The sequence below is a fragment of the Rhipicephalus sanguineus genome, chromosome 5, assembly GCF_013339695.2.
Source record: "Rhipicephalus sanguineus isolate Rsan-2018 chromosome 5, BIME_Rsan_1.4, whole genome shotgun sequence".
NCBI classification, from domain to species: domain Eukaryota; kingdom Metazoa; phylum Arthropoda; class Arachnida; order Ixodida; family Ixodidae; genus Rhipicephalus; species Rhipicephalus sanguineus.
In genome coordinates this window covers 10782499-10796251 of record NC_051180.1, presented here as the reverse complement: position 1 = coordinate 10796251, position 13753 = coordinate 10782499, and the positions used below count along the sequence as shown (strand labels likewise).

The 13753-nt window shown below is 46.7% G+C and overlaps 1 protein-coding gene across 1 annotated transcript in view; it reads left to right on the top strand.

Annotated features, from left to right (window-relative positions):
* LOC119393097 (nephrin) overlaps window positions 1–13753 on the top strand; it is a 36753-nt gene that overhangs the window by 7731 nt on the left and 15269 nt on the right. Inside the window, exons 5-13 of the mRNA XM_037659920.2 lie at window positions 428–580; window positions 3179–3346; window positions 3722–4012; window positions 5243–5457; window positions 6690–6777; window positions 7226–7362; window positions 8000–8153; window positions 8900–8958; window positions 12901–13141. Coding sequence (XP_037515848.1) covers window positions 428–580; window positions 3179–3346; window positions 3722–4012; window positions 5243–5457; window positions 6690–6777; window positions 7226–7362; window positions 8000–8153; window positions 8900–8958; window positions 12901–13141 — 1506 coding nt within the window. The remainder of the gene's footprint in view (window positions 1–427; window positions 581–3178; window positions 3347–3721; window positions 4013–5242; window positions 5458–6689; window positions 6778–7225; window positions 7363–7999; window positions 8154–8899; window positions 8959–12900; window positions 13142–13753) is intronic.

Below are 13753 nucleotides of genomic sequence, written 5' to 3'. Positions count from 1 at the left end.
CTATGGTTTCCCTGGCCTAATTGTCTGTTGCATTCATTTATTTGTGCCTAACAAAAGAATGAGCCTGTCGAAAAGTTCCCTTCTTTCGTTCACAGGGTCCCTTAAGCATTCGCCTAAGACGACTCGAAGGCGAAAGCCATCCGGTCTGGCTCTTTTACCGTGTAATCCATGTCGACGTCTAACATCCACTAATTAACCTAGAACACACTTATTTTTCTTTGATTATCATCATATATGTGCGCAGTTATGGTAGGGCTTTCGCCCCCCTGGAGGTCGCGTGAACGTTTTTTCCTTCACCTCTCTCTCGCCGTTCGAGGCCATATAAGGTTTTCGCCTCAATAAATATGCATAAGTAATTCGTTTAAAAGTGCTTGTTTTGGCTTGACATGTGTGAATAGCGTGCGTTTCTGCTTCACCAATCTTCCAGTGCCGACCAAAGAGATCGAGCTTCGCCACCGGGGAAATGGCAGCGTAGTGGAAGTCAGAGAAGCCGAAAGCCTCGTCATCGCCTGCTGGGTACGCAACACCAAGCCCGCAGCCAACATCAGATGGCTACGGAACTCCCTGCCACTCGCACAAGGTTCGCCGCCAACGCTCATTCCCACCAACCACTCTAAAAAGGGATCGTAGGAGTCTCAAACTCACCTCAGCTATCGGGCCGCTGTCACGAAATTTAGTCTACCGCAAGGGCCGGGACAGTGAAGAAGATTGGAGCGGGGAGCTTGAACAAAAATATCAGCTAACGTTGCCATTTGAAAGAAGGCCTTTTCCATATCTCATATGTCTGAAGGAGATTGCATGACGGCATTCGTGAAACATATCGGTACTGATCGCCAGGGTGACTTAAATCTGGACGCCGATTCTGAAATATAGAGATTCTGTTCCATAGTAATGTTTCAAAACATGGTGACCGCAGGGTGGGCTACGCAAAAATGCTTGAGACCAGTCACGTCCGTGTAACTCGTGAACCTACTTGAAAAATCACGGTTTCACCGCATGGGCGAAGCAATGAATGTGATAGCAACAAATTGTATTGTTATACGAAGTAAGGCTGGCAGCTAACTCTTCTGGATGGTCTCACGTGACTCTATACTAAACGCTGGTGTAAGAGAATACGGCCGCTCCAGGGAGAGAAGCGGTTTTCGCACAGTCTCTCCGCGTGGAGAGCACAGAACGTAGAAGGGCATGCGAGCCGTCTGCAGATGCCTGCCGAGATCGGACCAGCGATCGGACCGCGCTCTTATAGTCGAAGTTCGCAGTTGCTGCTCGAACGACACTCCCCCCCCCCCCCCCCCCCCCCATTCGCGTTCCTTCATGCTCCTTCAAGACCGGCGAGGCATGAGCAGCAAGTGATGGCAGGCCTCGCATGCGGGATGTTGTTATTGCATGCGCCCTCCGTGCGACGGAGATGGGTCGGCTCGTTTCATCTCTGCTTTAGCCATGTTCGTCGCCCCGGCTCCCGCGCTTTTACCCGCGGGTAGAACTAGAACATACAATGCAAGGGGGATGTTATCGATTTGGACTTTATATGGAACATGACGGCGACGGCGATGGCAGAAACACGTCGAGAGTGTCCATATAATTGCTATCGCAATAATTATGAAATAACAATATGTGGAACGAAGACAGTTATGTGCGGGAGGGCCTCTAGCGAAAGGTTCGGGGGCCGCATGCGGGGGGGGGGGTTCGGGGGCCGCATCAGACCCCTGGTATGACCATATAAGCTCCAAACCTTCGAAGACACAATATACAATAAATCATGGTGGTAATTTGGGCGAGTTGGCTACTTAAGCGTGTGTTCTGTGCACCATCTTGTGTCCCTGTCGGTCAACGCTAATATAAAATTTTAGTTTATGTACACTACGGCGTACTCGTATAGCGGAAATGCGTCAATGCATGTTGTGAAAAGACCAGCGCACTATCACGACGTAGACAAAGAACCACAGCGCTTTATTTTTTGTCTACATCGTGATTGTGCGCTTGTCTCTTCCCAAGGTTGCATCAGCAAGCCTAAGTATTCAATAAGCTGAAGTCAATGCATGGCTCTCACTTTACTGGAACTCTAGTTGGAGTGCTGCAGAAAGTTATGTCAATGCGCTACATCATGATGATGACCATCGTCATCATTATTCGTTTTCAGGCAAGGATTACTCGTCATCTGTGAATAGGAATCCGACGTCTTAATGGGGCCCTCTTAACACTTTTCAAATCCACGTTTTTTTTTATTTTCGCTTTGCATAGACTTATAGTTGTACCTACCTTTAGCATAAGTCAAAGCATCGATATGCAAATATTTTATACTTTAATAGCGTAAAGAACTGGCGGTCGTGCACGGTCGCCGTTCGCTTCTCCGCGATTGTCCGATCCCTTTGTCAACGCGATGGCTGCCGTGAAACGAAAGAACATGCTGTTCTCTTAGAAGCTGACAATAATCAACACATGCAAGCGTGGGGAAAAGAAGTCTGACGTCGCCGCTGCATACCGCATCCCAAGAAGCACGTTCAGTACACTGAAGCACAAGGCCTACATTAGGGCCAAGGCGGACTATAGGCTTCCGGAGCCCGACGAGCATGCACAGCTGCGCATGAAGATGATGACGGGCTGTTTACATCGATACCGTATTTTCTTGCGTATAACTCGCTTATAATCCTCACACCTACTGAAAACTGCGGGGAAAAAAAGTAAAAAAAAAACCTGCGTACTTTTGTGAAGCCGCCTTCCTTTCGTTATCGCGAAGCAGTGCCGTGAAGACAATTTGAGCACCGAAATTCGCACCGAAAACTTGGTAACTTATTTAAAAGTCTTATATCGAATTACACGATATATCGAACTAATTCACGTGCTCTTTTCGACATATGCGGGTTTGAATGCATAGCTTCAGACTTCTTCAGTGCGTAGCGGCGCGCGCCAGAAGCATTTCTGACAGAAACTTCATCGCCAGGCGCGCGTCTCTTATTGTGTAAGAACGAAGTTGCCAATAATCACTTCGCTGCCGTGTAATCTTGTTTAAGAGTTCGGTTTCATTTCCTGTATTTTTTATGATAACGCAATTGGATAGGTTCTTTGAACTACAACTGGCTACTACAAAGCAGCCAGCTCCCAGAGGGCGCTGGCTGCTTTCACGCCCTCTGGGAACAGAAAAATGCGCTCACGCCATGCTCGCTCCTTGCCTTTTCAGAAAAAGTGCTGACGAGAAAGAATGCCTCCGGGGAGAAGCTATTTTCCGTTTACAGTTCTGTCACGCTCTACCCAAAGCTGGACGACAATCGAGCAGTGTACAGCTGCGAAGCAACGCATCCTGCACTTGAGAGCCCACTGCAGGCGTCAGTCACTGTCAGCGTGCTATGTAAGTTTTGCTTCTCTCTTCACAATATCTTACAGGCCCATTGAAGGACATTGAGTGAAGGGGATAACAAAAAAGAGTTAGCATTCAATAAAAAAGACAGCAAAGCAAAGGTTACAATTAGTAGAGTGGAACATCATTATACGATATTATCAAGGAACTTAACCAGGCTATCGCGATTCCCGGTTAGACACAGATGCAATGTATTCCAGATTACAGCTACAGCGTGCCATGACTCGAGTCAGTAATGAGATGAGGTAAATGCCTGCGTTTGACCACGTATGCGCATGGAGCTGAGTGGGTTGTGATGACGTGTATGGCTCTTTCTTGCTGGTAAATAAACAAGAACCCAATGACCTGGTCCCTCCTCTGCCGCAGATCCTCCAGGTGCTCCCGAGATCGAGGGCTACCACGAGGGCGACATCGTGCAGGTCGGGGACACGCTCACGCTGGCGTGCATCTCGCGCGGCGGCAATCCACCGGCCTCGCTCGCCTGGAGCCGCGACGGCCGGCCGCTGAGGGCGCGCTACAAGGCGGCCTCGCGCGAAGCCACCAGCGCCTACACGTTCACCGTGACGGCAGCCGACAACAACGCCGTGTACCGATGCGAGGCCAGCAACTTGGTCACACTGCAGCCATCGCAGGCGTCGGTCACGCTTAGCGTGCTCTGTGAGTATGCTCTCTCCAACAATGATCAGCAGACATTTCGACGCGCCTTGGCGTGTCTGGTACCTTTTGGTTAAAGATGACGAATGCTATTGACGCGCATACTGCAGTTTTCTTTTATTTCACGGGGACCGGCTTCTTGACTTTATTTAACGCACTTTATTGCTCGGTGCAGGAGGCGCTTCAACTTGCATGCTGCTTCGCGAATGACGCCGACTGCTATAGAAACATTGCGTGCCTACGCGTATGCTTGAATACCTTTCAGACTGTACACGAGCACCAGTGATAACAGACTGTATTGTGACGCATGTATAAAGGCTGGCGCATTTCGCCGCCGATCGGCCTTTCCGATTACCGACTACCGGCGATTGTGCTCGACGCTATCGTTACACTGAGCGTGTCACCTCTTTTCTTTCTCGGCACAAGTTCGGCCAATAGACTGTTTCACTCTCACCTGTAGTTCTGCTTGATTCACCGTCACAACCACGTGACACTATAATAGGCGCATTGCGGAATACCGGGAGATACTGGTAGCGCGATCTTGGGACGAGATATTGTAACCCGCCCTTAGTTCGCAGTGGCACAATCGTGAAAATATCATTTGTGCTTTCTCGTTCCAAACGAAGAGCTCCGTGCTCAAAACAAAAATGTTTGAAGGACGGCATGTTTGGCCAAAGCTTCCCATTATGTAGCTAGAAGCACTGGTACGTTCAAATATGTTCCGCAATATTCCAGGCGTATATGCTTCCCCACGAATGAGTTAGCCACGTATGCAACGACTCTCTATATAAGAAGTCCGTGGGCCGGGTTATTCGCGATGCATAGACTTTTAGGCAATATCATTTAGAACTTGTAAACGTGTCGGCTGCTGACAATATGACCTTTTTATTCTTGCTTCGCTAATTTTTAAATGTCTGCCCTACTCAGTGCGGGGGCCCAGATTAAGTACACGGGTGTCTTTGCATTTGGCCCCCATCGAAATGCGGCCAACGTGGCCGGGAATGGAACCTGTGCACACCTTACCTGCTAAGTTACGACGGCGGGTAATGGACAAGAAGGTGCAGAAAAGTCGGGCATTTCTTTTTCTCCATGTTTCTGTTGCGCTCTTATGACGACCATAGCTCATGACTACTTGTAAAACGTGTTTATAAGGCATGGTAGGGCTATAGACGTGTGCTGCCGTTGGTCGAGACATCCTCTCTCTTTGTGCTCACGCCCTGACGCAACCCGCAGTCCCCCCCGCTCGAGTCTTCATGACGGCACCCAAGGAGGCCAAAGCCGGCGACTTGGTGACCGTGTCGTGCACTACGGCGCCCAGCAACCCGGCGGCCGAAGTTTCCTGGCGGCTGGACGGTCGCGCCGTGCAGCCTGCTTCCGACCAATCGACGGTGCAGAACAAGAACGGCTGGATCACCTCTTCCAACCTCACCATCACGTTGACAAGGCAGGTATGCCCGCAGCCCTGTCTAGCCGTGCTAGGGGCTTGCTTGCTCAGCTCTCTCAATTTTTTTTTTGGCGGCACGAAGCTGCTGCCATTTATTTCGCTCGAGGCGATCGCATATTTTCGGCTGAACTCTAATGAAAGGTGGATGAAAATATTCATTCGAACAATTCAAAAATTGCATTCCTTTCGTGGATCCATTTCACCAATACATTTAAACAAACGTCTGCAAACACTCGTAAACTCCGGCATCAAAATTTGTCGCTTTTGTGCCAGGCAGTCTTCCTTATACGGTACGAAAACGGTCATTAAATCTCAAGTGTACCAGGTGGTTTTTCAACCGACTCTACGTTTGCAAAAATATGGCTTTTACCCGTACTACAGCGTCCTTTTTACTCTGTAGCCTTCCAAGGAAAGATGCGGCCTATACGTCAATGTGTAGTATGCTTTATTTTTGAGTTACACAGAAAGCTTTACAAAAGTGATTTTTGTTTTAACTCAGAAAAAAATTTCCGAACAAAACAGCCAAAATGTTGCAGGAAGTTTCTCTTCACTGCACGGCACGTCGGCCCAGGATTCTAGCGGGCACCTTTCCCCTGCAGTTCTTTAAGCGGTAGTAGTCATCGCCGACCGCTCAATCAATTTTAGTCGACACTTCATGATACGTAGCCATCTTGTGTACAAATTTATTTGTTCGTTACAAGTGTTGTGATTTGTTTGCCTACCCAGCGTTTTGTCATTTTGTTGTTCACATGTAACCAATACGCTCTTGCAACAGCCCTGCATTACCCGCCGCGGTTGTCTAGTGGTTATGGCGCTTGACAGCTGACCCAAAGGTCGCGGTATCGAATCCCGGCCGCAGCTGCCGCATTTCGATGGAGGCGAAATGCTAGAGGCCCGTGTGCTTAGATTTATCTGCACGTTAAAGAACCCCGGGTGGTCGAAATTTCCGGAGCCCGCCACTACAGCGTCTCTCATAATCACATCGTGGTCTTCGGACGTAAAACATCAACAATTGTTAAACAGCGCAGCATGTGACACAGTACGTATAAGTAAATAACGCCCTCATGCAAGTGCTTGCCACAGATTTAAGTAATACCGCTGTATGCAAATGTCATGCACCGCCACAGTAGAAACAAAATTGATTAAAAACACGATGCTCCAGATGTGGCAGGTGTAGTAGTATGGAACGAGAGGAACCAATCCTTATTTTATTATCTGGCTCTTTTTCTCTCGCAGGATCCCGACGTCAAGTCTTTCACGTGTATAGCGGAAAACAACAAGCTGCAGGCAACAGTCGTCCAAACGGTGACAGTCAAAGTCATATGTAAGCCATGGTTTTCCCGCAGCGATCACTTCCCTCCAGAGCTGGCGTATCTTTGTCACGCAGCACTTTAAAGTCGTGTCGAAAGCAATGACATTTGCAGTCTTGTCGCCGTGAGACGAATTACAGAACTTGTGGTTTGTGGGTGCTTTTGCCATAAACCGATAGCCTTCGCTAATCTGAATGCAATTAATGCATTCTGAATGTAATGCGCTAGATCAACTAGTCCAACGTGTTTCTTGAGCGCCTACACCAGGTTTGCGTTAGCAGGGATTAAGAACAATGCATGTCCTTACCGCAGATCGCGTGATAATTGAAACGCCGTCACGTCTCCAGCACCGATTGTAACGTTAAAATCATGGCATGAGTTTAACCACTCGTTCTGGTGCGTGTAACGTAGCATGTTTAAACCTCAGATGTGTTGAAGTGTTGTTTCTGCCCTGGTGCGCAGATCCCCCCCGCGCGCCTGTGATAATCGGCTACGACGAAGGCACCCCTATCGTGGCCAACTCGATACAGCGCATCAAGTGCGTCTCAATCGGGGGAAACCCGCTGCCATCGGTCAAGTGGTACAAGGGCACCAAGGAGGTAACGTCTATACGCACAGTCGGCCAGAAGTCATGCCGCATTACGCCTGTGCGCACTCTTTCTTGATTCTGCAAAAGATGTGACTGTTGCACCATGACGTGCTTCGCTTCAGGTCCAAAAAAATTTTACAGCGCGAGAAAAACACGCACGGACGAAGAGAGGCGACACGGGCTACCTTCGTGCGTTCGTGTTTTTTCCGCGCTGTAAACTTTTCCTTGACGATGCATTACCAACTCGCCCAAACGCTCACGTTAATCGTTCATTTCTGGACAGTGACTTACGTGTCCGCCCCACAAAGAGTCTGATGTGCATCAGCTTTGTATTGTTTCGTTTTATTTCGTGAACACGTAACGTTATGTCGGCTGCTAGATTCATAGCCTTTTACTGCAGGATATTACGTAATAAAAGTGTGCATGATAGTTAGGGGATATTTAGTACCTAATTTAAGTATTAAGCTACTGACCGATGCCGTGAACTTGATAGCAGTTTCGTATCAAGTATCACGCATATTGGTCTGTGGGAATCAAGTTATTCTTATGAACCACAATTAGTGTTTAAACTGGAAAACACTGTAGGCTAATAATTGTAAACTGCATTGCGAAAATCCTCCCTTAATGCGACATTTTTTTTTCTTCAGTACTCATCGCTGTCTACGGTCACAGGAAGCGGAGTGTCGAGTGTGTTGGAAATCATGGCTCAGCCGGACGACAATCAGGCGACGTTTCATTGCAAAGCCTCCAATTCGGCCACAACGGAACCTCTTACTACGTCAGTCAAGACGACGGTTCTCTGTAAGTGAGACTTTGTTCGACTGCATTCATTTTCGGCTACCGCCAGACTGTACAAAACAGAAAAAGACAATTCCGGACTAAATAATGTTCCAGCTAACGTCGCAGAAGCAGGAACAACACGCAATAACAACTGCGTGGAACACAAAGAGACGCGATAAATCTCCGTTAATTAATTAAATGAAACTTCTGGAAGCCCGACTGCGTACACATTGCGAACATTATCATGTTTGTTGTCTTATCAGATAACGGCTATCTGTAAGACCTTAGGTTCATGATAAAAGCGAGCACGTTACAAAAGCTGTCCTCCCTTACCGCGTTATTTCTAGATATCGGTATTTGCGGCTTAAACTAACGCGGTAGCTGAGTGGCTGAGCTACTGCGCTGCTGAGTACGAGGTCGTGGGTATGATTCCGGCCGCGCCCGCTGCATAAAAATGGAGACGGAATGCAGAAACGCTTGGATAACTTGCATAGAATGCACGTTAGAAGAACACAATGTACTTAATATAAAATCGGAGCACTCTACTACGGCGTAACCCTCTTCGCAGCTTCTGGACGTTAAACACCGCATAAAAACTGATGCTTCTTCTGATCTTTTTGATCTTCATAAAAAAAGAAAGGTTAGCTCAGACTTGATTCTCTAGTTTTAGCGTGTTCTCTTGCAATTATAGTTGGCAGTGGCTCATTATAGTTGTACATGTTGAGATAATGAGATATCAAAACTGATACGTCATTTTTGTGTCGCAGTTCCTCCTAAAGTTGTTTCCATAACGGTGGTTCCACAAACTCCCAAAGAAGGCGATACGGTGAGTGACGCGCATTTTTAATTTTTATATAGTAAATATATTTACCGTATCTGACTACAGAGTACATGATGCTCCTTGTTCAGAATCTCTTGAAGATAATTTGCTTTTCACTACGCAAGAAAACAAAAAGCTCGGTTAATTAGCCAATTCTTTTTTACTGCGTGCGATGTACTTGCGCAAGAAATATTCTTTCATTAAGATGGGAACTGCACTTAGGCACCGCAGATGCGAAAATTCGATAAACTGTCGACGCAAAACACATTCTCTTTAGCTGCTGATTGTCAACTTCTTGAGTCATTATACCTATATGGTTAGGTAGCGCACTTTCGACGGGGACAAAAGAAACAGAGAGGACACGACGCTCGCTTCTTGAGTGGCGTTTTTTGTTCATATCGTGTTTTAGGGTTAGGCAGGCAGCGAGAAAGAGAATGGTCATGCGCTTAAGAGCTAGCGCACGCGTGTGTTACTTCCTTAAATAGGTTGTTGTTGTGACCTGGTGGAAGCTTACGCTGTAAAACTACGTTTAACTTGGGGGCAAAGATAATACAAGCGACGTCCACAAACAGCGTTCATGCAATGTAATTTGAATACTTAGGACTGCGTATTTTTTCAAAATCTATTGCTATACTTGCATTACATACTGTGTACATCACGTCTCTTCTTTGTTCTTGTTAAAAGCTTAGTACGTGCACATTTGTTAGGAGAGTGCATCTCTCATTCCATGTATTAGGTCAACATCGAGGTGGCTACCTGAGGTCGGCTGTTAGCGATAGAAGTATGACATAAATACGTACAGAGAATGCATGCAAGTTTGCATAAAATGAGTGTGCGTTTTTCCTCTTATTCTTCGCCTCTGTTTCTTTGAATGCCGTGCTTTGTACGTAGTACGTACAAACTCTGGCAAACCTCCATTTTCTGCAATTGCCAAGTGGCTTGTAAAGCTGGCTTTTTTACAAAAACACACCTTGCAAGGAGAAGCCCACTTCTGTGTTTCTGTTCAGATAGCTTGAGACATCTGACTATATGGACAACATAATTTTGTTTCTGTCTAGCCTATAACTTTACTGACTACTGTACCAGTCATCTATGAGCAAAACAGCAACAACTAGAATGAGACCTGAATCATCGAATTTTTCAACGCCATCATTTTTTTCAGTACCAGCATGTCTATTCCTTGGCTCTTAAGCCGATTTGAAATCAGTTTGTCGAATTTAAAAGAAAGAGTCAAATTTTTGTATTTCATGATTACAAGAATTTTACATTGCCCCTAAAACTTCTTGTAAAACGCTACCACCTAGCAAATATGATTAAAATACTGAACGCCTAATCAGGCCGTTCAGCGCTGTACATCCTCAATTAAGTATTGCATTATGTAAGCTGCGCCTCTTAGCGCGTATAAAGTTGTCATCTTACTTTTGCACAATAACCTATATATATATATATATATATATATATATATATATATATATATATATATATATATATATATATATATATATATATATATATATATATATATATATATATCCGTGACGTGTTCAAATATATATGGTGGTGGTGGTGATGTCGCCACAGGCGGGGTTCGCCTGGCAGACCTGGCCGGCAATCGCTCCTTCTCTTTCCATGTAGAATGTCGTTTTGTTAAGCGTAGGTATTCTCTAAAGCCACGCGCAAGACTATTTCATTCTCGCTTGAGACGTTTTATGAATTACCTTGCAAAATTTTAACCTTAGTCTTTCTCGGTAGTTACAGAGCTCTAAAGCTGGTGTTTAAACTTTGATTATATTGAAATGTTTGCCAGTATGTGACGCTAATGAGGACATCTATATAATCGTTCTAGAAGATTCTGCGTATTCTCGTTCTTCTTTTTCTTCAGATGCAAGAAGTTTCGTTCAAATAAGCTTGTAGGTTGCGTAATGAGAGCACTCCTTAGTTGTGCGTTCGAGGTCGAAATGGACGCCGAGCCCCGCCACGGTGGTCTAGTGGTTATGGTGCTTGACTGCTGACCCGAAGGTCGCGGGATCGAATCCCGGGCGCGGCGGCTGCATTTTCGATGGAGACGAAAATGTTTGGGGCCCGTGTACCTAGATATAGGTGCACGTTAAAGAACCCCAAGTAGACGAAACTTCCGAAGCCGTCCCCTACGGCGTCCCTCATAATCATATCGTGGTTTTAGGGCGTTAAACCCCAGTTATTATTATTAAATGGACGTCAAATGACAGTGGAATCTAAGTATTTCGCTAAAGCTCTTGCTTTATCCTTTAGCTGATCCTAATCGAGGCGTCTCCTACTTGAATACCTCCCAACAGTGTCGACAGTGCTTACAGTGCATCATCGTTCTTGCTTCTGTGGCCGGTGAAATTCCTCTCTGTTCCTTTCACAGACCGAAAGCCGGGCTAAAATCTGCGTATCGTAGAAGTGAAACTTTATTACTGAATTACGCCAACTGAAGCGCGTATTACGAAGGCTGAATATCAAATGATTGGAGGCCTCTTATTCTCGAAGTATATCTTTAATGACCATCAATAGTCGAGCGAGAGAAGCGCTCTTTCTTCTGCTCTTTACCATTCTACAAAACGAACATTCGTGCGCTGTACTGAACATCGACAGAACTGTCTGGAAGTAACGTCTCAGCAAAAGGACCCGTCTTCGTTAAGGAAGCATTTGCAGGGGGTGTTAATCTAGGCATCGACAGGAAGGCGTTGCGCTGCCGCTTCTTCCAGACGCATCTTATCAACACAAAAAGAACAACATAGGAAGACGTACACATACCTGTCTAACCCCTACCAGGGCTACTTTCCGCTCTCGTGAACCAACAAACCACTCCCAAAGGTATCTTTTTGTATGCCTGACAAAAACAAAAATTCATCTTAATGACTAAGCAGAGCTTGTCAATCATTGCTAGTATAACTTTTAGCGATGCCGGAAAACGAAAAGAAGATTGGTTGAAACGGTTGGAGCACGAGCAATATAGAAATGAGGAAGGGAAAAAAAATAGAAGCTTGGTTGTATAAAGATGTGTTCATCTACAATTAAGTAGTGCAAATGAGAATTGAAAGCAAGTCGTACGAATACGCTTCTCGTCAAAAGTTTGGAAGAGAAAGGAAAAGGATTGGCGTGAGAGGTGTCGCTGTAAAGGTACTGACACCAACTTTCGAAGATGAGTTTACTCCGTCATACAAGACCCGCAGGTCGTGGGATCGAATCCCGGCCGCGGCGGCCGCATTTTCCACGGAGGTGAGAGGCCCGTGTATTTAAAGAACGCCAGATGGTCAAAATTTCCAGAGCCCTCCACTACGGCATCTCTCATAATCAAACGTGGTTTTGTGACGTTAAACCCCAACAATTATTAGTATCCGTCCCGCAAGTCTCCTGTATACAGACACGGCTCTGAGCAAGTGTGAAGCTCAGTAAATGCTTATAAGATATTTTATTTTGATATTAGTCCAGTTTCGCCTGGCGCACCCACTGACATCTACACAAGCGTGACGTCAGGCTACGGTGTCAATTCTGGTGACTTCACGCGCCAGTATGGCTAGTTGTGATGACGTCAGGCATCGAAATATGCAAAATGGCCGCTTGTGCGTCACCGACGGAGCCACGCAGCGGAGGCCGTTGAAGCATCATGACATCTTGCGCGAGCACGTGGCGAGAAGCTCATACTGCGTCGTGACGTCAGGGTACAGTAGGAACCGAAACTAGCTATTAAGAACATGTTGTGCTTCATTTTTCAGGGTGCACTCACGCTTACCAGCACATTTTCTGGGTTCTTTAAGACTTGCTCTTTCATTTGACGCAAAAAAAGATACTGAAAATTTTCGTGTCAGTACTCATATAATGATGTTTTCTACGACCCCATATATCGGTGCTGTTCTCTGAAGCGACCTTATGAAAGCGGCATCAATGAAAAAAAAGGTACGTGATCCCTTCGTTCACCGGTAGGTGGTGTTGACGTGCGAGTCCGGCAGTTCGAACCCGGAGAGCAGCATCCGCTGGGAGCGCGACGGTCGCAGCCTGTCTGGCCAGCACCAGAGCCGCGTGGCGGCCCAGCACGGTGGCAAGGCGACGCGCAGCCGACTGCGGCTCAACGTGACGGCGGCCGACGACGGGGCCACGTTCACCTGCCTTGCCTCCAACCAGGTGCAGCCGGCGGCCACCAGGAGCGTGGCGCTCAGAGTGCGACGTAAGGGACCCAACCTGCCGCAGTAAACGAGCCAATAAAGACCTCGTCACCGAACGAGGGCCGCTCACTTGCTTCGCTGTCAGTAACGCCGAACGCGCATGCGCGCACGGGCTCCTTTCTTAGTTATACGAGTTATTGGGATTTCAATTATATGGACACTTTCGGTGGGTTTTTGCCGTTGGCGTCGGGGTCGCCGTGCCGTTCCGTATATGTATAGGTATGTATACGTAGTTCGCAGTCACTTGAGCAGCAGTTACACGAGCTTTGCTCATAAGGGCGCGCGCGCTATCTCGACAGACATCACTAGACGGTTCGTATACGTGCTGTGCTCTCATATCTTACTTCACCTTGAGAAAACACGCAGCCCGAAAAGCGCTTCGCTCCCTGGAGCGGCCGCATTCGCTTAAACCAGCGTTTTTCACCGCTACGCGAGTTCGGATCCAAAGAATTAGCTGCTAGCTTTCCTTCGTGTAACATCCCAATTCGTTGCTGTCACATTCATTTTTTCGCCCTTGCGGCGAAACTGATTTTTTGTAGGCATGCTATAACAGTAGTCAACGCATTACTTATTTGATCATGTGACAGATGGCATTACGAGTACGCAATGGCGAA